A 22,443-nucleotide genomic window follows, 5' to 3' on the forward strand; every position below is an offset into this window, starting at 1 on the left:
CAATTTAAAATGCATTTGTAAGGACAGCTGTATGGTTGTCATCCTAAAACTACCTACTCCGAGAAGATCAATTTACTTTCTTGTATACTTGTTTTGGCTCAATTACTTTTTAGATAGGGAAGCATGATCAGGATGACAGTCATGGACTTTACACCTTTAAAAACAAAACAATGCAGCTCTGATACTCCCATTCTTATAGGATTCTTTTAGGTATATGTTAAAGCTTTACAGGTCCCCGATGGCACAGTTAGGACTATGCCCTGTCACAGGCCATGATGATTTTCCATATATCCATTAAGAAAAATCAACCACAAAGTGACAGATGACTCGATTAGATCCTCCACAGGAATATATGGAGAATGAACATAGGTCAGTGGCACTACTTAACCTTCTCACATCTGTGCCATGAGATGAAGGCTTTCCATCATTAGAGCCTTCACTGTATCAGAGCAGCACATTAAACCTTCCGGCCAAATCTTATGGGTGGAATTTGGTTTTAAGTAGACAAAATATTTTATATTCCATTTACCTGACGTGGAAGCTGTTCTCCTGGCTCTTAAGATAGGATAACTACCAACCTCTAAGGATTTTGTCAGGTCTAAATCATGTAAAATTACCAGATATCCAGAGGAAGTGGAAATTAACATTTTTGAACAATCAGGAGTTAATCTCATCCGCATTAAAAACCGAGTGTGAAAGAATTTTTTGTGTGGACAACCATCTTCTGTACACCTGTGAATACAAGCAACAGTGTTTAAAAGAGTATTACAACTAAAACACACACACACACACACACACACACACACACACCCTGCCCATGTAAAATGTCAGTACATTTCATCCTCAAAATAAAAAGATGCCATAAAAAAAAAAAAAAAAAAAAAAAAAAAAGATAGCTTTTCTAGAGTCAAAGTGCAACTATTATGAGATACCATCTTGGGGCATTCCTAACTACCAAATGCAACCTTTTTTACCTGAAGATAATTATTATTTTTCCCTCAGAATAAAAGGGAGATGTAAATCACCAGTGAAGATAAAAAAAGTCTCACAGACAAAAATTGACAGCTGAGTTTTTAGTTAAGTCTGTTTTTATTTTTTTTAATCCTACTTGGATACTACAGTAGCAAGATTCCTGCACTATTTGCAGCTTTTCAAAGCAGCCCCAACCTTCATAATCTTAGATTTGTACATTTTATATTATAGGAAATATTCATATTAAAAAGGAAGAATACCCAAAATGCTAGGCTGGGTAGGAACAGTGCCTGACACTAAGGCTATTCATCCTAATGGCGCCCCCACACACTGGAAACCGCACAGCACTGCGCAGTTTTCGAGTTGCTGCATTTTTGGAAAAGGTGCAGGGACCTTTTTCCTGTGTTTTACATTTTTCAAATGAATGGGCTGCTGTGCCCATGAAAACGCATAGAGTGAACCTATGGTAAGGCATGGAGATCTAGCCACTGGAAACCTTTAAGATATACAGTGGGGAAAAAAAGTATTTAGTCAGCCACCAATTGTGCAAGTTCTCCCACTTAAAAAGATGAGAGAGGCCTGTAATTGTCATCATAGGTATACCTCAACTATGAGATACAAAATGTGGAAACAAATCCAGGCACATTGTCTGATTTTTGAAAGAATTTATTTGCAAATTATGGTGGAAAATAAGTATTTGGTCAATATCAAAAGTTCATCTCAATACCTTGTTATATATCCTTTGTTGGCAATGACAGAGGTCAAACGTTTTCTGTAAGTCTTCACAAGGTTGTCACACACTGTTGCTGGTATGTTGGCCCATTCCTCCATGCAGATCTCCTCCAGAGCAGTGATGTTTTGGGGCTGTCGCTGGGCAACAGGGACTTTCAACTCCCTCCAAAGGTTTTCTATGGGGTTGAGATCTGGAGACTGGCTAGGCCACTCCAGGACCTTGAAATGCTTCTTACGAAGCCACTCCTTCATTGCCCGGGCGGTGTGTTTGGGATCATTGTCATGCTGAAAGACCCAGCCACGTTTCATCTTCAATGCCCTTGCTGATGGGAGGAGGTTTGCACTCAAAATCTCACGATACATGGCCCCATTCATTCTTTCATGTACACGGATCGGTCGTCCTGTTCCCTTTGCAGAGGAACAGCCCCAAAGCATGATGTTGCCACCCCCATGCTTCACAGTGCTGTTCTTTGGTTGCAACTCAGCATTCTCTCTCCTCCAAACACGACACGTTGTGTTTCTACCAAACAGTTCTACTTTTTGGTTTCATCTGACCATATGACATTCTCCCAATCTTCTTCTGGATCATCCAAATGCTCTCTAGCAAACCTCAGACGAGCCCGGACATGTACTGGCTTAAGCAGGGGGACACGTCTGACACTGCAGGATCTGAGTCTCTGGCGGCGTAGTGTGTTACTGATCGTTGCCTTTGTTACATTGGTCCCAGCTCTCTGCAGGTCATTCACTAGGTCCCCCCGTGTGGTTCTGGGATTTTTGCTCACCGTTCTTGTGATCATTTTGACCCCACAGGGTGAGATCTTGCGTGGAGCCCCAGATTGAGGGAGATTATCAGTGGTCTTGTATGTCTTCCATTTTCTAATTATTGCTCCCACAGTTGATTTCTTCACACCAAGCTGCTTGCCTATTGCAGATTCAGTCTTCCCAGCCTGGTGCATGTCTACAATTTTGTTTCTGGTGTCCTTCGACAGCTCTTTGGTCTTCACCATAGTAGAGTTTGGAGTGTGACTGTTATGCCGCGTACACACGGTCGGACTTTCCGGCATACTTGGTCCGGCGGACCAGAGTGTGCCGGACAATCCGCCCGTGTGTGGGCGGCGGCGGACTTTTCCGGCGGACTTCTTCCCAAAAGCCCGCCGGACCTAGATTTGAAGAAAGTTTCAAATCTTTCCGTCGGACTCAGTTTCGGGCGGAAAGTCCGCTCGTGTGTGTGCTGGTCCGACAGAAAGCCCGCTCGTGTGTAGGCTGGTCCGACGGACCAAATGCGACACGAGGGGATGGTATTGCATTTCGCGCTCGCTGCAATAGGAAAAACAAATCTTCCTATTGCGGCGAGCGCGGGGCATACCAGGCCCTTAGGTCTGGCATGGATTATAAAGGGGAACCCCGCTACGCCGAAAAAACGGCGTGGGGTCCCCCTAAAATCCATACCAGACCCCGATCCGAGCACGCAGCCTGGCCGGTCAGGAAAGGGGGTGGGGACGAGCGAGCGCCCCCCCCCCCTCCTGAACCGTACCAGGCCGCATGCCCTCAACATGGGGGGTGGGTGCTTTGGGGGAGGGGGGCGCCCTGCGCCCCCCCCCCCCCCCCAAAGCACCTTGTCCCCATGTTGATGAGGACAAGGGCCTCTTCCCGACAACCCTGGCCGTTGGTTGTCGGGGTCTGCGGGCGGGGGCTTATCGGAATCTGGGAGCCCCCTTTAATAAGGGGGCCCCCAGATCCCGGCCCCCCACCCTATGTAAATGAGTATGGGGTACATGGTACCCCTACCCATTTACCTAGGAAAAAAGTGTAAGTAATAAAACACACTACACAGGTTTTTAAAATATTTTATTAAACAGCTCCGGGGGGGGGGATCTTCCTCCGGCTTCGGGGGTCTTCTTCCGGCTTCGGGGGTCCCTCCGCTTCATCTTCTCCCGGCGTCCGGTTGGTTCTTCTCCGCTCTCTTCTCCCGGTGTTCCTGTTCTTCGGCCGGCTCCTCTGCTGTCTTCAAGTAGCTCTCTTGCCAGCAGAGGTCCGGACTTCTGGGCTTCTGGGCTTCTCTTCCCCAGATGTTGACACGACGCTCTCTCCTGCTGGACTGCTCTCCGAGGGCTGCGTTGTGACTTATATAGGTGGAGACCCCGCCCCCTTTTGATGTCACAGTCCCTGGGCATGCTGGGACTGTGACGTTTTAGGGGGCGTGGTCACTGGGTGATGTTGACCACGCCCCCTAAAACGTCACAGTCCCAGCATGCCCAGGGACTGTGACATCAAAAGGGGGCGGGGTCTCCGCCTATATAAGTCACAACGCAGCCCTCGGAGAGCAGTCCAGCCGGAGAGAGCGTCGTGTCAACATCTGGAGAAGAGAAGAGAAGAAGCCCAGAAGCCCAGAAGCCCAGAAGTCCGGACCTCTGCTGGCAAGAGAGCTACCTGAAGACAGCAGAGGAGCCGGCCGAAGAACTGGAACACCGGGAGAAGAACCAACCGGACGCCGGGAGAAGATGAAGCGGAGGGACCCCCGAAGCCGGAAGAAGACCCCCGAAGCCGGAGGAAGATCCCCCCCCCCCGGAGCTGTTTAATAAAATATTTTAAAAACCTGTGTAGTGTGTTTTATTACTTACACTTTTTTCCTAGGTAAATGGGTAGGGGTACCATGTACCCCATACTCATTTACATAGGGTGGGGGGCCGGGATCTGGGGGCCCCCTTATTAAAGGGGGCTCCCAGATTCCGATAAGCCCCCGCCCGCAGACCCCGACAACCAACGGCCAGGGTTGTCGGGAAGAGGCCCTTGTCCTCATCAACATGGGGACAAGGTGCTTTGGGGTGGGGGGGGCCCCGCGGGCGCCCCCCTCCCCCAAAGCACCCACCCCCCATGTTGAGGGCATGCGGCCTGGTACGGTTCAGGAGGGGGGGGGGGCGCTCGCTCGTCCCCACCCCCTTTCCTGACCGGCCAGGCTGCGTGCTCGGATCGGGGTCTGGTATGGATTTTAGGGGGACCCCACGCCGTTTTTTCGGCGTAGCGGGGTTCCCCTTTATAATCCATACCAGACCTAAGGGCCTGGTATGCCCCGCGACGGGGCTAGTAAGGTGTCAATCTCGCCGATAAAAGCGGCAAGATTGACATCCTTTTCTAGTCCCGTCGCACCTGAGTCACGTTCAAAATGAACGGACTTGTCCGTGTGTGGGCAAGTCCGTTCATTCTGAAAGTCCGCCGGAACTCCGGCGAAAGTCCGTCGGAAAGACGGGCGGACTTAGCCCGCCGGAAAGTCCCGGCGTGTGTGGGCAAGTCCGTCCGTTTTAAAGTCCGGCGCACCTGGCGGACAAAGTCCGTCGGAAAGTGTGCCAGACCAAGTAGGATAGAAAGTCCGCTCGTGTGTACGCGGCATTTGAGGTTGTGGACAGGTGTCTTTTATACTGATAACAAGCTCAAACAGGTGCCATTAATACAGGTAATGAGTGGAGGACAGAGGAGCCTCTTAAAGAAGAAGATACAGGTCTGTGAGAGCCAGAAAGCTTGTTTAATTTGTAGGTGACCAAATACTTATTTTCCACCATAATTTGCAAATAAATTCTTTCAAAAATCAGACAATGTGATTGTCTGGATTTGTTTCCACATTTTGTCTCCTATAGTTGAGGTATACCTATGATGACAATTACAGGCCTCTCTCATCTTTTTAAGTGGGAGAACTTGCACAATTGGTGGCTGACTAAATACTTTTTTGCCCCACTGTATAAGCCGATGTGCAGCTAAGTCTGCTAAACTCTATTTGAAGTATCACCTTTACTGCCTATGCAGGTGTGTGGTGCCTGTAGATAAAAAAAAAAAAAAAAAAAAAAAAACCTGAGCAGCTTTGAATAAAGTTTCCTCTGCTATAAATGTAGGCCATTTATGCATCTCCTGAAGCCTGGCTGGAAATCTCCCAGAGATGGTTTCATTCCATCTTGCCTTGTTGGTAGGACATTGCTATAACACTCCCAGCTGTTAGGCAGCTTTACACAGGCTTCAGCTTGTATATGAGCAGTATGAACAGCAAGCTTTTACAAAGCTTTGGCAAGCTTTGAGCATCTTTCTGTAAGCCTTTAAAAGCACCCTTCAGCTCCTGTTTAGAAATGTTATGCACAGATCTTCATGGGAGTGCCGATTGCCACTTTAAACAAACTGCTAGAAGGCTTCAAACAAGCTTCAAGTAGTGCTGAAGCCTACTAGCAGCTTGTTTAAAGTGGCAATCAGCACTCCCATTATGATTTGGTCCACTATCTTCTCCATTGCAGCATTTCTGAGCTCAATGCTACTGCGACAGGTGATAGAGAGTGAGTGCAAGGGGGTATAAATCGGCTAACTCGTAGCAACAAGGCAGAATGGGATGATGCCTTTTCTGGAAGTTTATTAGCCAGGCTTTGGGAGGCATGTTAATGGCCTACACCTATAGCAAGGGCATTATTAGCTTTGGTCAATGCTGCAGGATTTATTTTATTTACAGGTGTCCCTTTGCTGCATAGATATTTTTGGTAAAGGTGAACTAATGCTGCGTACACACGGGTGGACTTTTCGACCGGACTGGTTCGACAGAATTTCCAGCGGACTTTCGACGGACTTTCTAACGAACGGACTTGCCTACACACAATCACACCAAAGTCCGACGGATTCATACGTGATGACGTACACCGGACTAAAATAAGGAAGTTGATAGCCAGTAGCCAATAGCTGCCCTAGCGTCATTTTTTGTCCGTCGGACTAGCATACAGAGGAGCGGATTTCTGGGTCCGGCGGAGTTACGACGTAAAGATTTGAAGCCTGTTCCAAATATAAAGTCCTTCAGATTTGCGACTGGAAAAGTCCGGTGAAGCTCACACACGATCGGATTGTCCGCCGGATTTGGTCCGTCGGCATCCGTCAGACCAGTCCGGTCGAAAAGTACAACCGTGTGTACGCCCCATAACTCTTTAAGCCTTAAAATGTATACAGGGAAGACAGCCCACCTGTCCAAGGTTCTGATTTATTAGTTGGGCGTAGCTGTAGTGTAACAGACCACATGGCTGTTTGAAACTGCCGTGTTGCCATTGATCTGGTCAAAATGCCTTCTTGTGAATGTCCCTGGAAAGGCATTACATCACTTTTCAGCACCCTCCCAAATTGCTTGCAAATTAAAATGTGATATTCTGACTTTGACACAGTGGTAATATTTTTTTGCATAATATTTAGCAGGTCACTGGTGAAATTTACTTGTTGTCTGGAGTCACTAACTGTAGTCAATATTTTGTAACTAGATCCACTAAAGCAGTGGTCATCAACCCTGTCCTCAGGGCCCACTAACAGGCCAGGTTTGCAAGATAACTGAAAAACATCACAGGTGATATCATTTGCTGCTCAGTGATTGCAGTATTCTAGTCTGCAAGGTAATACATAAAACCTGGCCTGTTAGTGGGCCCAGAGGACAGGGTTGATAACCACTGCACTAAAGCGATATTGTTGTCCCCAAGGCTGTTTTTGTAATATACAAGTATGTACAGCAAAACCACACAATATGACAGACACGCCTGCTTGTTTGTCCTCCTAAAGTGATGACATCAGAGTTGTCTGACACCACCATCTTCACTCTGGTCTTCTTCCAGGTTCCACTAGTGATGCAATGTCTGCTATTCTCAACTCCCTAGCAATAGGGAGTTAAAGGAATTGGGAAAGGGCAGGCAGAATTCTGGTCTCATGTTGCCACATTCTAAATTCACACAAACTGGACCTAGCCTCTTATATACTTTTATGTAACGGGCAAGTGTAACACTTCCAGATATTTATTACCTCCCACAGAGATTACAATACTCCCCCTGATAATGTCTTGCTACTTTGCAAGTTGAGATGCTGGCTCAGAGATCACACAGTCAATTCTGGTACATGTGCAATTCTTGGGTGTAGTCACAAATGTCTGACAGGGTCAGCACCATGCTTCAGCCTCTTTACATCAAACTAGGGGAGAGGTGACATAGCAAAGGCTCCCTTCTGCCTGAGGCAGGTTAATATCATCTCAGCCGAGGCAAAGTCACTGAACTGGAGTTCAAGTGCTGATTTTAGTGATAAAAAGGTGAAGCTTTTCTGAAAAATTCTACTGTTGCTTAATATTATAACATTTCAAGAATGTATTCATGCAGACTTGTAAAATTTCTGAAAGGTCAAAGTTAATCAGTTTGGCAGGGTAAAAGGGTGCCCTTCACTAACTCCCTTTCATTAATTTTGATAGGCAATCTATCTCATAGTATTGTCTTGCAAGTAAAATCTGAAGTTTCGTCACCCTCTGCATTTTGTTCACAATTCCAGGTGCTGGCAGAAGCCAGCTACACGGGTTTAAATACCAATCATAAATCTGAAGTGACCATGTCATGAAATAAAAAAAAAAAAAAAAAAAATAGAAACAGCACTACCTGTGAAGAAAACAATTTTATACTTTCCTGTCTGGTGGCCCATTTGCTGAGACTTTGCTCTGTAACTGAGCACCCAATGCCTATCCTATTCGGTGCTTTGAATAGTGGATCTCCCTGCTGGCTGCTGTGGCTCCTTCTGCTGACCCCTTGGGTACAGTAGTGATGTAGAGGTCCTTGGGAGGAACCACAACAGCTTGCAGGGAGCACACTCCTCTACACATCTAGATGTAAGAGATAGGATCAGAGCTGGAAGGTCTGCTACAGATGCTGTTGGCATTTTTTAACTCCTTGACAGGGTTGCTTTAAGGCTATAATAAAAGTAAAAAAAACATTTACCTATTAGTGTCCCAAATGATCACATTGCCATCAAACCCAGAAGTCACCAAAAGCCTTGTATGTGTGTCATATTCTATGTTCTTCACCCAGCTGGTATGTCCATGTAGTGTGCACACCTTATTGTTCAGCTTTCTTAGGTCCCACAATGCTATTGTTGTATCATCGGAGCAGGTTGCAAACAACCTGTTGTCAAGAAATCTGAATAAAAAAAAGAAAAAGAAAAAGAAAAAGAAAAAAAAAAAAAAAAAAAAAAAAGTTACACTTGCCAAATCATTCTTTCCAAAGATTGTTCCAGGAGAGCACATCTGAGGTGTAGACTCTAGTGTGGTCACTGGACTTACTAAACAAAGTATAAGCTAGAAGAATGTCAATCTTAAAGTTTATCAAAAAATGTTTTATATTGCAGCTTACCAATTCTTCGATATGGTGGCTGCATTTGTTTTCTTTTTTGCATTAGTTTTCTTTAACTTTTTTTTTTTTCACCCAGTGATTCGTAAGTCTTATTTTTCAACTTCTTTTAACAGACCAAGCTGTCCAGCAAAAGTGGCAGTTGAGACGATTCATTTAAAGCGGAGCTCCGCCGAAAATTTTTTTTTTTAAAGTCAGCAGCTACAAATACTGCAGCTGCTGACTTTTAAAACATGAACACTTACCTGTCCAGGGCGCCCGCGATGTCCGCACCCGAGGCCGAACTGTCTCTCCGTCCTCGGGTGCTGCCGCCTCCATCTTCGGTAAGGGAATCAGGAAGTGAAGCCGTGCGGCTTCACTTCCTGGTTCTCTACTGCGCATGCGCGAGTCGCGCAGCGCAATACGGATGGTCCCTGCTGTCTCTGGGACCCGTGTGTTTCCCAGCAGGGAGGGAGCAGGAAGTGGCGTAAATAACCGCAGATTCTGCGGCTATCTATGCCGGAAGTGGGTACAGATACCTGTAATATACAGGTATCTGTACCCCCCTCCCCCCTGAAAGGTGCCAACTGTGTCACCGGAGGGGGGGGAGGAATCTGATGGGTGGAACTCCACTTTAAGACTGACAAGGGTACTTACAATGATCAACTTATGCATTTATGCAAAACCCTTATCCCAAAAGGAAAAATGGCTTCTATAACAGCTAAAAAGTGTTAGCTGGAGTTCAGCTTTTAATTTGTTAGTCACTTATGTAAAGTTTTTCTAAATCTACTAGTCCAACTATATATTGTTTTGTCTCATACTTTATATAATGCTTGATGTGTATTATCTAAGTGTACCCACCTATTGTACTTTTGCCCTCGAGGCCTCATTTTCATACATGTTTATGTGGCTATGTTTTCTTACTAATTTCTGTTTGATACTTCTGTCTTTTTTAAAACATCAATAAAAAAGATATTTGCCTTTAAATCTACTAGTCTATCTAATACCACTCTCTCCACAGCTTTAAAACGCTGCTGTGTATGGGTGGATCTGTTTCTCCTTTATAGAGTGGAGACATCTTAAAAGAGGAAGAGTGTAACTGACTCGATTATCAGGTGAAAATCAAGGAAACCATGGTTAAAAAAGAAAACAAATTAAGTCTACACAGTAAAGGATTGGTAAACTGAAATATTATATTTTATTGTTAGTTTTTTGGTATAGATACATTTTACAGCAGAACTACTCACCTTGGCTCCAGCGATGTGGAGTCCCCAAGTTCCCTGCCTGGCCACTGACATCTTCGGGCGGCCAGCTTCCAGGTCTTGATCGCCAGCAGCTTTCATTGGCTGGGATGACTTTACCCCTGCGCATGTGCGGGAGTTCAGTAGGATTCGGTACTGCCGATTTTGTACAGTGAGCTGCGCATGTGCGTCTCACTGTACATGAGCAGACAGGCAGGTAAGAAGCTTTAATGCAGAAGAGACAAAGCATGGCTCTTCTGTATTAAAATTATTGTCTGTTCACGAATTTTCAATTTTGTCCTAAAGTGCCACTTTAACCCCTTCGGTATCGGCATCTCCTGGCCCTTTAAGGGGTTTGAGATACCGCAAGGCGGGAATTATGTAATTGCCATGATTGGTTCTCACAGTGGTCACATGATCAGAAAGCTCCCGATCGCGAGCAGGAGCTTTCTGTTAGTAGCCGAACACTGTGCTGGCTCTCAGCACAACGGAGTTTACATTCTGGTATGCAAACATGCGGCTGCTCAGCGTCAAGGCCCACCTTCCAAGAGGCCACATATTTGCGTACTGTCGGTGCGAAGGAGTTAAGGACACAATCTCTTACCAATATGTCAAGGATACCTTCAAAGGTAAACATAGAAAGGGATGTAGCTCCACAAAGGAAAACATTCTCTCTCTATAGTACTAATCTGAATCCAAAGCACCAAATCCAAAGTCCAGTTATTTTCTGATCTCTCTTCCTTCTACTATCTACATTACTCGCTCCTAAAAGATTAAGGCAACACTTCAGCTTTCCAGGAGACGGCCTGTCCTCTCTCCAGCACACTTTACATGACTCATCCCTCAGCTCTAGGTTACTCTGAGCCTTTGAAGTGTCCCCCTTCCCTTTAATCAGATTTCAGGGAGGCCTGTGCTCTAGCGCTGCAGTATGTGAGGTCAGATCCCCGTCCCCTGCTTTTAGCTGCTGAGAAATACCCTTTCATCTCTGTGTCGTAGAAGGCTGTACAGGCTATATTGCTGCAGATAAACAGGTACAACATATGTAGGAGAATTTGTTTCTTTTTTTGTATCCAATGAGGCCAGTCACTTCATTGCGTATATGTAAGGGTATACAAACACTTTAATCTTTATGGGAATCAAGACCTGCAGGATTACGCCCCAACGCTTTATCTTATTAAATCCTGATTAAAAGGGAATGTACCTTTGAACTTGCTAGAAAATCTGACTACGTCCCAGCCCCCCCTATCCTTGCATGTTATATACCTCCCCTCTTCTGGGACTGTGTAATTACTGTCTGTGCTGGCCCAGCATCCCCACCCCTCATTTCACCTCACTATTTAACCTTTTATGTAGCTGCTGAATGAGAACACTATAGAGCAGTGATGGTGAATCTTGGCACCCCAGATGTTTTGGAACTACATTTCCCATGATGCTCATGCACTCTACAGTGTAGTTAAGCATCACGGGAAATGTAGTTGAAAAACATCTGGGGTGCCAAGGTTGGCCATCAGTGCTATAGAGTGTCACTTGTGTGATAGATCTGGGTCTGCTGGGGCTTCTGACATCCCATCCAAGATGATGTCACCCAGCAGCAGTATCGGAGCTTTTGGATGTCAATGGGCTCTTAAAGGTAAAAAGCATACATCAAATATATTAAATGCACTTATAATTTTTTTTTTTTAATATAAATAATACATTTTTTTTTTTGACTGTCTAGTTTTCTTATGTCTGGGCTTGACAAATTTGCTTTGAATCTAGGAGCCAGCTTTTTTTTGACTAACAGGGCTTTATTTTGGACAATGACGATATTAGGTCTTGAATTTGCACATGGAGGGGTCTGGAGCCAGGCATGCTGCTGGGTGGGATTTATCATCTTTCATTCTATGAATAGTGTAGAGCCCACTGAAAATGGGGTACTTTGACGCAGTGGGGGGCTTAAGCACGGTATGGCCATATGGTGTGACTAAATCCCCATATTTACTTATTAAGACCAGGTGTTTTTAGGTAGCCTTGTAAGATTTAAAAGTAATTTCTTTTGCATGTGTGCACTATTCTCCTTGGTTCTATATGTATTTTGGAATTTATAGCAGTACCGGCTTTAGAAATGCATGTTTAGGGTGTGCCTCCAAATCTTTTGTTGTATGCTGCTGGGTGGAATGGCTTTCTCACTGGGTGCTTTCAGGGGCTGCGTGTCCCTTTGGGGCTCTCGGAGTGTGGGGATTTGACACTTGAGGTTGTTGGGGCTGAGGGTTTTTGATGTGTGTGTTCTTTTATGTGGCATGCTGTGTGGGCTGGACTCTGCTCACCTCCCTGTTTGAGCGCAGGAACTGGCGGGGAGGAGTGGGCCACGGTGCACACAGAATGACTTGTGCCGAGGGAGAGGGGAATGTGGGGGAGCCTTTTCTGCACGGCGGATCTGATGGGGGAGGGGGCAGAGGGTGCACATGTGTAACGGTGTGCGGAGAGGAAGAGAAACTATGGCTCTGCTGCAGTTAAGCAGCAGAGCTGGAGTTTTTTTTGGATGCTGGAGCAGCTGCCCGGCGCTTCATGTCTGGGGCTTCAGGCAATAGAAATTGCTTGCACCTGGTGAAGGCGGTGGCAAGTGGGCAAGCAGAAGCCCAGGTGCTGTGACGCGGTTTCTGGTCACCAAGACGGCCTGCTTATGTTATCAAAGAATAACATCATAAGAGAAATACCATAGGCGACATTAATTTCAGTAGAATAAAATTAGGGGTGCTGGATATCTCAGCACCCAAAGGTCACATCAGGTGCACAGCCTTGCACGTATAATCTTATGGGAAATTTTTGTTGAAATTATCTGATGACAGGATCTTTTTAATGTTGTGGTGATGTCCCAATTCACAAAGATCCCCCAAAAATAAATTAACTTACCTGATATTATTTACACAGTCTTCATGTGCCTCTGATAGTGTTTTTATGTGCTTTGAAGACACAGGGTCAAAAAGTAGGACTTCAGTTTGTTCACAAGCCACTGTGAGTACAGACCTAAACAGAGAGATTAAAAAGGTTACATGCTGCAAATTCATAAACCAAGCAATCCAGATGTGTAAGATCTACTTATATTCATCATTGTAACTTTTTTCTCCTTAAAAGTGATATTAACCGATTGCCGACCGGCTCACGCCGATATACGTCGGCAAAAGGGCATGTACACGATCGTCTCACGGAGAGGAAGAACAGGGAAATGCTGATGTAAACAAGCGTTTCCCCATTCTGCCTAGTGACAGGACACTGATCACCGATCCCTGTAATCGGGAGCGGTGATCAGTGTCGTGTCACACATAGCCACGCCCCTCACAGTTAGAGTCACTCCCTAGGACACACTTAACCCCTACACTGCCCCCTAGTGGGTAACCCCTTCGCTGCCAGTCACATTTACACAGTAATCAATGCATTTTTAATTGCACTGATCTCTGTATAAATGTGATTGGTCCAAAAAAACGTGCCAAAAGTGTCCAATCTGTCCGCCATAATGTTGCAGTCATGATAAACAAAAAAAAACAAAAACAAAATCGCTGATCATCGCCATTACTAGTAAAAAAAAAAAAAATTATTAATGAAAATGCCATAAACTATCCCCTATTTTGTAGACGTTACTTTTGCGCAAACCAATAAATAAACGCTTATTGCAATTTTTTTTTTACCAAAAATATGTAGAAGAATACGCATCGGCCTAAACTGAGGGAAAAAAAATTTAATATATTTTTGGGGGATATTTATTATAGCAAAACATACAAAATAATGCGTTTTTTCAAAATTGTCGCTATTTTTTTGTTTATAGCGCAAAAAATAAAAACCGCAGAGGTGATCAAATACTACCAAAAGAAAGCTCTATTTGTGGGGGGAAAAAAGGATGTGAATTTTGTTTGGGAGGCATGTCGCATGACCGCGCAATTGTCAGTTAAAGCGACGCAGTGCCGAATCGCAAAAAGTGCTCTGGTCTTTGGGCAGCCAAATGGTCCGGGTCTTAAGTGGTTAATGGCAGCTTTATTTTTTAAATACCAAACACATTATACTTACCTGCTCTGTGCAATGGTTTTGTGCAGAGCAGCCAAGATCCACCACTTCTTCAGTCCTCCGCTGGCGCTCCTGGCTTCTCCCTCCTGCTGAGTGCCCCCAGAGCAAGCAGCTTGCTATGGGGTTTCCTGAGCCGCTGCTCTGTGTGTCCATTCACACACGGAGCATGGCGCGGCCCTGCATTTTCATTGGCTCACTGGCTATGATCAACAGTAGTGGGAGCCAATGACTCCTCTGCTGTCTCAGCCAATAAGGGAGGAAGAGACCCAGGAAAGTCCCTGTTCTCATGCACATCACTGGATTGGGATGGGGCTCAAGTAAAATTTAGGAGGGCTGCTGCACACACAAGCATTTTTACCTTCATGCATAGAATGCATGAAGGTAAAAAAACCTTTTGCTTTTACAACCACTTCCCAGCCAGCGCGCGCCTGCGGGGGGGGGGGGGGGGGGGGTGTGCAGCGTGCCGATCGCTGTTGTGGTGTGTCAGTCTGACACACCGCAACTCCAATCTAGGTAAAGAGCCTCTAACAGAGGCTCTTAACCACCTGATCAGCTGTGTCCAATCACAGCTGATCACGGTGTAAACAGAAAAGACTGTGTATCGGCTTTTCCTCTATCGCATCTGACAGGTGCGAGTAGAGGAGAGTCGATCGGCTGCTCTGATTATCAGGGCAGCCCCCCCAGGACCACCAGTGATGCCCACCAGGTATGTCAATCAGTGCCCATCACTAATGCCTGCCAGTGCCTGCTTATCAGTGCCACCTATCAGTGTCCATCAATGCAGCCTCATCAATGCCCGTCAGTGCAGGAGAAAACTTACTTATTTACAAAATTTTATAACGAAAACAAAGAAAAACTTTTTTTTTTTCAAAGATTTTCGGTCTTTTTTTATTTGTTTAGCAAAAAACAAAACCCCCCAGAGGTGATCAATCATGGAACAAAATGAAAAATCTTTTGGGGGTCTGTGTAGCATGACTGCAAGAGGCAGCGCTAAAAGCGGAAAATTGGCTTGGGCAGGAAGGGGGGAAAGTGCCTGGTATTGAAGTGGTTAAAGAGGAACTGCAGTCTGCTAACATAATTTGTAATAAAAACATCTTTGCCATTCTGAAGCTTCCCTCCAACCACTTTGCATATTATTTTATATGTACTGCAGAAATCTCCATCCACTAAGTCTGACTGCATCCATTTTATCTGTGGGCAGCTGAAGCTGCTGCCTGTTCACTTCCTGGATTTACACAAAGGCACATCTCCAGCTCTGCATCTCTCATTGACCCTTAGACCCCATTCACACAGGGACGACTTGTCAGGCGACCTAGTCGCCTGACAAGTCGCCTCCCGTTCTGTACTATGGAGCCGTTCTAAGGGGAGCGACGCAAGTCGCTCCGACTTAGAAAAAGGTTCCTGTACGACTTCGGGGGCGACTTGGGGCGACTTGCATAGACTTCTATGCAGAAGTCGTTTTGCAAGTCGCCCGGCCATTCGTTTGCAGGTCGCCTCGCTGAGGCGACTGGCAAGTAGTGTTGCCCCTGTGTGAATGGGGTCTAATGACTCATTCCCCCCCCCCCCCACTCCCTTCCTGGCAAAACTTTCACAAGATCAAGAGAGAGAGTCGTGCATGATGTCATAAGCCTAGGCTTTTTAACAGACAAGAAACAGGAAGTGGGCTGTATAAGGTATTTACTGGCAGAAAAAAAATGTTTTACTATCCAAAGTTAAAACGACAAGGGCAAAAGATTTAAGAGATTAAAAAATAACTGAAGGGCCGCTTTAAGCCCAGGCGTCAATAAATCAAACCTTTTAAAGACAAAGCATGTATAATGTATTTTATATTGCATTGCATCAGAAAAACTATTCCAGAAGAATTCTTTTTTTTCCCCACTTTCAGGAAAGTAGCGGTTTCCTATTATGGAGATTTCCATTCACTTCTTTCCTGTCCTACAGGGCTGATCCTGCTAACACTGCGTTTTTGGGGACACTAGTATAGTTCTGATCATAATCAAGATACTGATGCGTACAGACATTATACTAGTAATGGCGCTGATCATCGAATTAAAGTGTGACTGTGATAGTGTGGTGGGAACTCTGGTGCCAACTGACACTGGCTGGGAGGGACATTAACTGATGTCGCAAGTGACACTAATACAGTGATCAGCAATAATACTGTACTGATGACACTGGATGGGTGACAGGAGTGATCAGGAGGGCAATCAATGGGTTAACTGTGTGCCTAACCAGAGTATGTGTGCTGCTTTTACTCGTTGATCATCTGGCTGCGTCTCTCCTTGCTTTCACTTCTGAACGGTAACAAAGCAAGACGAAAGCTTGCCAGATCTGTCTCTTGTGTTTCAAAAAGAGAAAAGGCAAGTGCCACAAAAATTGGCTTAAAATGCATTAAAACTTTCAGATACTGGTGAAAAACAGCCAGCACGTTTCAGCGGTTAGGCCTTAATCATGTTTACCAGCACACAGATCTCAGTGCTGTGATTGGCCACTGCTGATCAGCAGGTATACAGCCAAAATCATAGGTTGTAACCTGCTGAAAAACTTGTGCTGCATCCAATCACAACACAAGTCAGCAGGGGGCAATCATTCACACAGACACCACAAATCTTTACCCTAATACCTCTCTATCCTGTGAATGTCAGTGCCCTCTAGTGGCAATAATGTGGTATTTTTATGATTGAGGTATTCGGGAGAAATGCCACATTATTACAACTATATGCCACTGACAATCTTTCGAAATAAACAAATTAGGGTAAAGATTTGTGGCGTCTGTGTGAATGATTGTCATAACCACACAGTACAATTTTGATACATAGACCCCTTTGTATAAAATAGACCACGTCTGCTTAAAGCGGTGCTCCACCATAAAAGAGGAAGCTCCACTTGTCTGACTTCTCTCCCCCCCCTCCACTGCCACATTTGGCACCTCTTTGGGGGGGGTACCTGGTTTTGACAGATATGCGCTTCTACTTCTAGCTCAGTTCGCCCCCCTCCTTTCCCCAGAAGCCAGCCCATTCACAAAACGCACAGTGATTCGCGCACTCCCAGAAGGAACCTGGCAGTGAAGCCGCAAGCCAGTTTCCCTTAGCCAAGATGGCGGCGCCAGCACTTGAGAGCGGATTCAGAAATTGGCTCAGGTGAGGACACCACTGGATCCCTGGACAGGTAAGTGCCCTAATAGTAAAAGTCAGCAGCTACAGTATTTGTACCTGTATGTCACAGAACACTAACCGGTTTAGGGCATGCACGCGTGTGCCCCCTGCTGACCTGTGTTGTGATTGGATGCACAAGTTTGGCAGCAGGTTACAGCCAATACTTTTGGCTGTATGCCTGCCAATCAGCTGTGGCCAACCACAACACTGAGATCTGTGAGCTGATAAACACAACACACAGATCTGGCAGGATTGTGACGCCTGTGGGAATGACTGACATAATCACACAGCCAGTGTTTCATAGACCCCCAAGTGTGTACTGTGATGGTATGATCTGGTATCTGAAGGTCTGAATGCACCCAATGCATGATGAAGCCCCATCAGCAGCAGTGCTGCCCCTTACCCATCAGGGGAGTACTCCAGATTGAACACAGCCCCATGGGTCCTTGTGCTGAGGTTCATGGAGTCCGCCGGCTGGATGGAGCTGTACAAGCTGGTCATGGTCCTGTAATTGTCCCGTGCTGGATCCACACACAGCCCCCGGCCCAAACACCTGTCCTTCAGCCAGTAGAAGAGCTTCCTATTGCCCACTGGCTGGCCCTCAGTCTCAGGGAAGACCATGTGCGGCTCTTCAGGGGCGGGAACAGAAGGGAGCTGGCTGACCTGAGCCGGGGGCTCCTCCTCCTCCTCCGCAGAGCCATCTTCAACGTCGTCCTCCTTGCGCTCCTCCGGACTGTTGTCTGATGTGGCGCTCATTCCGCTCACCGGAGACTGGGGGAAGGGGAATCCAGGCAGCCTTTCACCGCTCTTAGCCGAGGCCTGGGTGGAGGAGCAGAGCACTGGAACATGACACCCGGGTGTCGTCCCCACCGATAGTACGATCGCGGCTGAATGGGAAACGACGGGCGCCGGCTGATGAGCTAGCAGACACACGCACGTCACCGAACATACATCGTACGCCGCACCGCTTACCTGGGGGAGGGGATGCGCTGACGTCACTCCAAGGCGACAAGGTGCCATTTTTTTTAATTTTTTTTACTCATGCGTGCTCTCATTTTTTGCTTGTTTCGCCCACACCGTTCCCGGCGTGATATTTTATTCATTGCTGGAGACAGTCGTAGAATTCTCTAGTCGTTTCATTCAGATAACAACGTTCTGGCCGGAACGTCACAAGTCCGCGCCGCACAGTGATTAGATTGGTCGCTAGGGGGAGCAGGTACACCAATGAGGGCTCCGATAGAGAACCATTGTCACACGGGATTCCTGGAACGTGAAATGCAGAGGCGACACCGCACCGTCTGTTATGTGACAAGTGGTCATGTCTAGGTGCGAGTTCATTTCCTTTACCAGGGAAGCAACAAGCGGGTGGCTTTTCTATGAAGGAAAAGACTCCAGTCTGCACTTATAGGTTGAACCACCAGGTGGCAGTATTGGAGCCAGATTGCCAATGTCCACTATAGCTTTGGTCTACAATTGTTAACCACTTGCCCTCCAGAAGATTTGACCCCCTTCACGACCAGGCTATTTTTTTTTTTGCACTGTGCTACTTCAACTGGCAGTTGCACAGTCATGCAACACTGTAAACAAATTACATTCATATCATCTTCCCCCCACACAAATAGAGCTTTCTTTTGGTGGTATTTGATCACCTCTGGGTCTTTGTTTTCAAAATGAAAAAATACCAAATATTTTGCAAAAAAAAAAAAAACATGTTTTTCTTAGTTTCTGTTATAAAACTTTGCAAATAAATGTATTGTTCTTCATAAATTTAGGCTAAAATGTATTTCTTTGGGGGAAAATAACCCACAGTATAGTGTATATTATTTAGTCTGTAGGTAAGTTTTAGAGTCCACAATCTATGGTATATAAAACTGAAAATTAATTAATCCTGATGTATTGACGGCCTACAGTTGTGCTCAGAAGTTTACATACCCTGGCAGAATTTATGATTTCTTGGCCATTTTTAAGAGAATATCAATGATGACACAAAAACATTTCTTTCACTCATGGTCAGTGTTTGGCTGAAGCCATTTATTATCAATCAACTGTGTTTACTCTTTTTAAATCATAATCACAACAGAAACTACCCAAATGACCCTGATCAAAAGTTTACATACCCTGGTGATTTTGGCCTGATAACATGCACACAAGTTAACACAAAGGGATTTGAATGGCTATTAAAGGTAACCATCCTCACCAGTGATCTGTTTGTTTGTAATTAGTATATGTGTATAAAAAGGTCAATGAGTTTCTGGACTCCTGACAGACCCTTCCATCTTTCATCCAGTGCTGCACTGAGGTTTCTGGATTCTGAGTCATGGGGGGAAAGTAAAAGAATTGTCAAAGGATCTGCGGGAAAAGGTAGTTGAACTGTATAAAACAGGAAAGGTATATAAAAAGATATCCAAGGAATTGAGAATGCCAATCAGCAGTGTTCAAACTCTAATCAAGAAGTGGAAAATGAGGGGTTCTGTTGAAACCAAACCACGGTCAGGTAGACCAACTAAAATTTCAGCCACAACTGCCAGGAAAATTGTTCGGGATACAAAGAAAAACCCACAAATAACTTCAGGTGAAATACAGGATTCTCTGAAAACACGTGATGTGGCTGTTTCAAGATGTACAATAAGGCTCGATTCACATCTATGCATGTTGCTTTTGAGCGTTTCTGCAGTGTTTTTTGTTATGCTTGCCACGTTTTTGAGCAGCGTTTTTGCGGCTTTTTTTTTTTTTTTTTTACGGTTTTACAGTCAAAAAAAAAAAGCCAAAAACACTGTACTTGCGTTTTTGATGCTGGTCCATTTAATTCTATTACATGCAAAACGCTGCATTTTGCATGAAAAAAAGTCCCTGACCCTTTCCAAAAACGCAGAGGTACAAAAATGCATTGATGTGAACATGTTCCATAGGAACCCATGTTAAAAAATTCCCATGCATTTCTGCAAAATGCATCAAAAAACGCGCTAGTGTGAATGGAGCCTAAGGAGGCACTTGAAAGATGGGCTGCATGGTGGAGTCACCAGAAGAAAGCCATTACTACGCAAATGCTACAAAGTATCCCACTTACAATACGCCAAACAGCACAGAGACAAGCCTCAAACCTTCTGGCACAAAGTCATTTGGAGTGATGAGATCAAAATTGAGCTTTTTGGCCACAACCATAAACACTACATTTGGAGAGGAGTCAACAAGCCCTATGATGAAAGGTACACCATTCCTACTGTGAAACACAGAGGTGGATTGCTGATGTTTTGGGGATGTGTGAGCTACAAAGGCACAGGAAATTTGGTTAAAATTGATGGAAAGATAAATGCAGTATGTTATCAAAAAATACTGGAGGAACATTTGTATTCATCAGCCAGGAAGCTGCACATGGGACGTACTTGGACATTCCAACATGACTATGATCCAAAACACAAGGCCAAGTCAACCTGTCATTGGCTACAGTAGAATAAAGTGAAGGTTCTGGAGTGGCCATCTCAGTCTCCTGACCTCAATATCATTGAGCCAATCTGGGGAGATCTCAAAACGTGCAGTTCATGCAAGATAGCCTAAGAATTTACAGGAACTGGAGGCTTTTTGCCAAGAGAAATGGGCAGCTTTACCATCTGAGAAAATAAAGATCCTCATCCACAAATACCACAAAAGACTTCAAGCTGTCATTGATATTAAAGGGGACAATACACGGTATTAAGAACTGGAGTATGTAAACTGTTGATCAGGGTCATTTGGGTAATTTCTGTTGTGATTATGATTTAAAAAGAGTAAACACTGTTGATTGATAATAAATGGCTTCAGTCAAACACTAACCATGAGTGAAAGAAATGTTTTTGTGTTATCATTCATATTCTCTGAAAAATGGCCAAGAAATCATAAATTCCGTCATGGTATGTAAACTTATGAGCACAACTGTATCTCATTTTTTGAGGCCCGAAAATGCCAGGACAGTACAAATATCCCCCTAATGACCCCTCTTTGGAAAGTGGACAGTCCAATATATTTGGTAAAAGGCATGACACGTTTTTTTGAAGTTGTAATTTTTTGTCACTTTTTTTTTGAAAATATTAAATTAAATACATTTTTTTTTCTCCAAATTTTTTTAACAGTGCAGTACAGCATCATCATATCACTGGTGTGGCAGTGATCAGGGATACTGACTGGTGACATTATGTAAAAAAAAAACCAAAAAAATAAGTTATTGAATTTTTAACCACTTAAGCCCCGGACCATTTGGCTGGCCAAAGACCAGAGCACTTTTTGCGATTCGGCACTGCGTCGCTTTAACTGACAATTGCGTGGTCGTGCGACGTGGCTCCCAAACAAAATCGAGGTCCTTTTTTCCCCACAAATAGAGCTTTCTTTTGGTGGTATTTGATCACCTCTGCGGTTTTTATTTTTTGCGCTATAAACAAAAATAAAAAGACAATTTTGAAAAAAACGCATTTTTTTTACTTTCTATAATAAATATCCCCCAAAAATATATAAAAACATTTTTTTTCCTCTGTTTAGGCCGATACGTATTCTACATATTTTTGGTAAAAAAAAAGCAATAAGCGTTGATTGGTTTGCGCAAAAGATATAGCGTCTACAAAATAGGGGATAGTTTTATGCCATTTTTATTATTAATTTTTTTTTTACTAGTAATGGCGGCGATTTGCGATTTTTATCGTGACTGCGACATTATGGCGGACACATCGGACAATTTTTACACATTTTTGGGACCATTGTCATTTTTACAGTGATCAGTGCTATACAATTGCACTGATTACTGTAAAAAATGACACTGGCAGTGAAGGGGTTAACTACTAGCTGGCTAGGAAGGGGTTAAGTGTGTCCTAGGGAGTGATTCTAACTGTGGGGGGCGTGGCTACGAGTGACACGTCACTGATCACCGATCACAGGGAGCTGTGATCAGTGACAGTGTCACTAGGCAGAACAGGGAGATGCTTGTTTACATCAGCATCTCCCCGTTCTTCCTCTCCGTGAGACGATCGCAGGTATCCCCGCGGACATCGAGTCAGCGGGACCCGCAATCCTACTCAAGGAGCTTGCGGAAGGCGCGCGCATGGCAGCAAATTCAGAGGGACATACAAGTACGCTCATTTGCGCATCGGTGCCATTCTGTCGACATAAATATACAGGCGGCGGTCGGCAAGCGGTTAAGCA

At 44.9% G+C, this 22,443-nt stretch overlaps 1 protein-coding gene across 1 annotated transcript in view; it reads right to left on the minus strand.

The window, feature by feature from the left end:
- DCAF10 (DDB1 and CUL4 associated factor 10) overlaps positions 1-18,437 on the minus strand; it is a 44,262-nt gene extending 25,825 nt beyond the window's left edge. Inside the window, exons 1-4 of the mRNA XM_073591282.1 lie at positions 17,681-18,437; positions 12,977-13,090; positions 8,457-8,654; positions 530-732 (exon numbers count right to left, since the gene is read on the minus strand). Of these exons, the coding sequence (XP_073447383.1) occupies positions 530-732; positions 8,457-8,654; positions 12,977-13,090; positions 17,681-18,297 (1,132 nt within the window). The 5' untranslated portion in view covers positions 18,298-18,437. The remainder of the gene's footprint in view (positions 1-529; positions 733-8,456; positions 8,655-12,976; positions 13,091-17,680) is intronic.
- Between the last annotated feature and the right edge of the window lie 4,006 nt (positions 18,438-22,443).

The sequence above is a fragment of the Aquarana catesbeiana genome, linkage group LG01 (genome assembly GCF_042186555.1).
Source record: "Aquarana catesbeiana isolate 2022-GZ linkage group LG01, ASM4218655v1, whole genome shotgun sequence".
Classification (NCBI taxonomy): domain Eukaryota; kingdom Metazoa; phylum Chordata; class Amphibia; order Anura; family Ranidae; genus Aquarana; species Aquarana catesbeiana.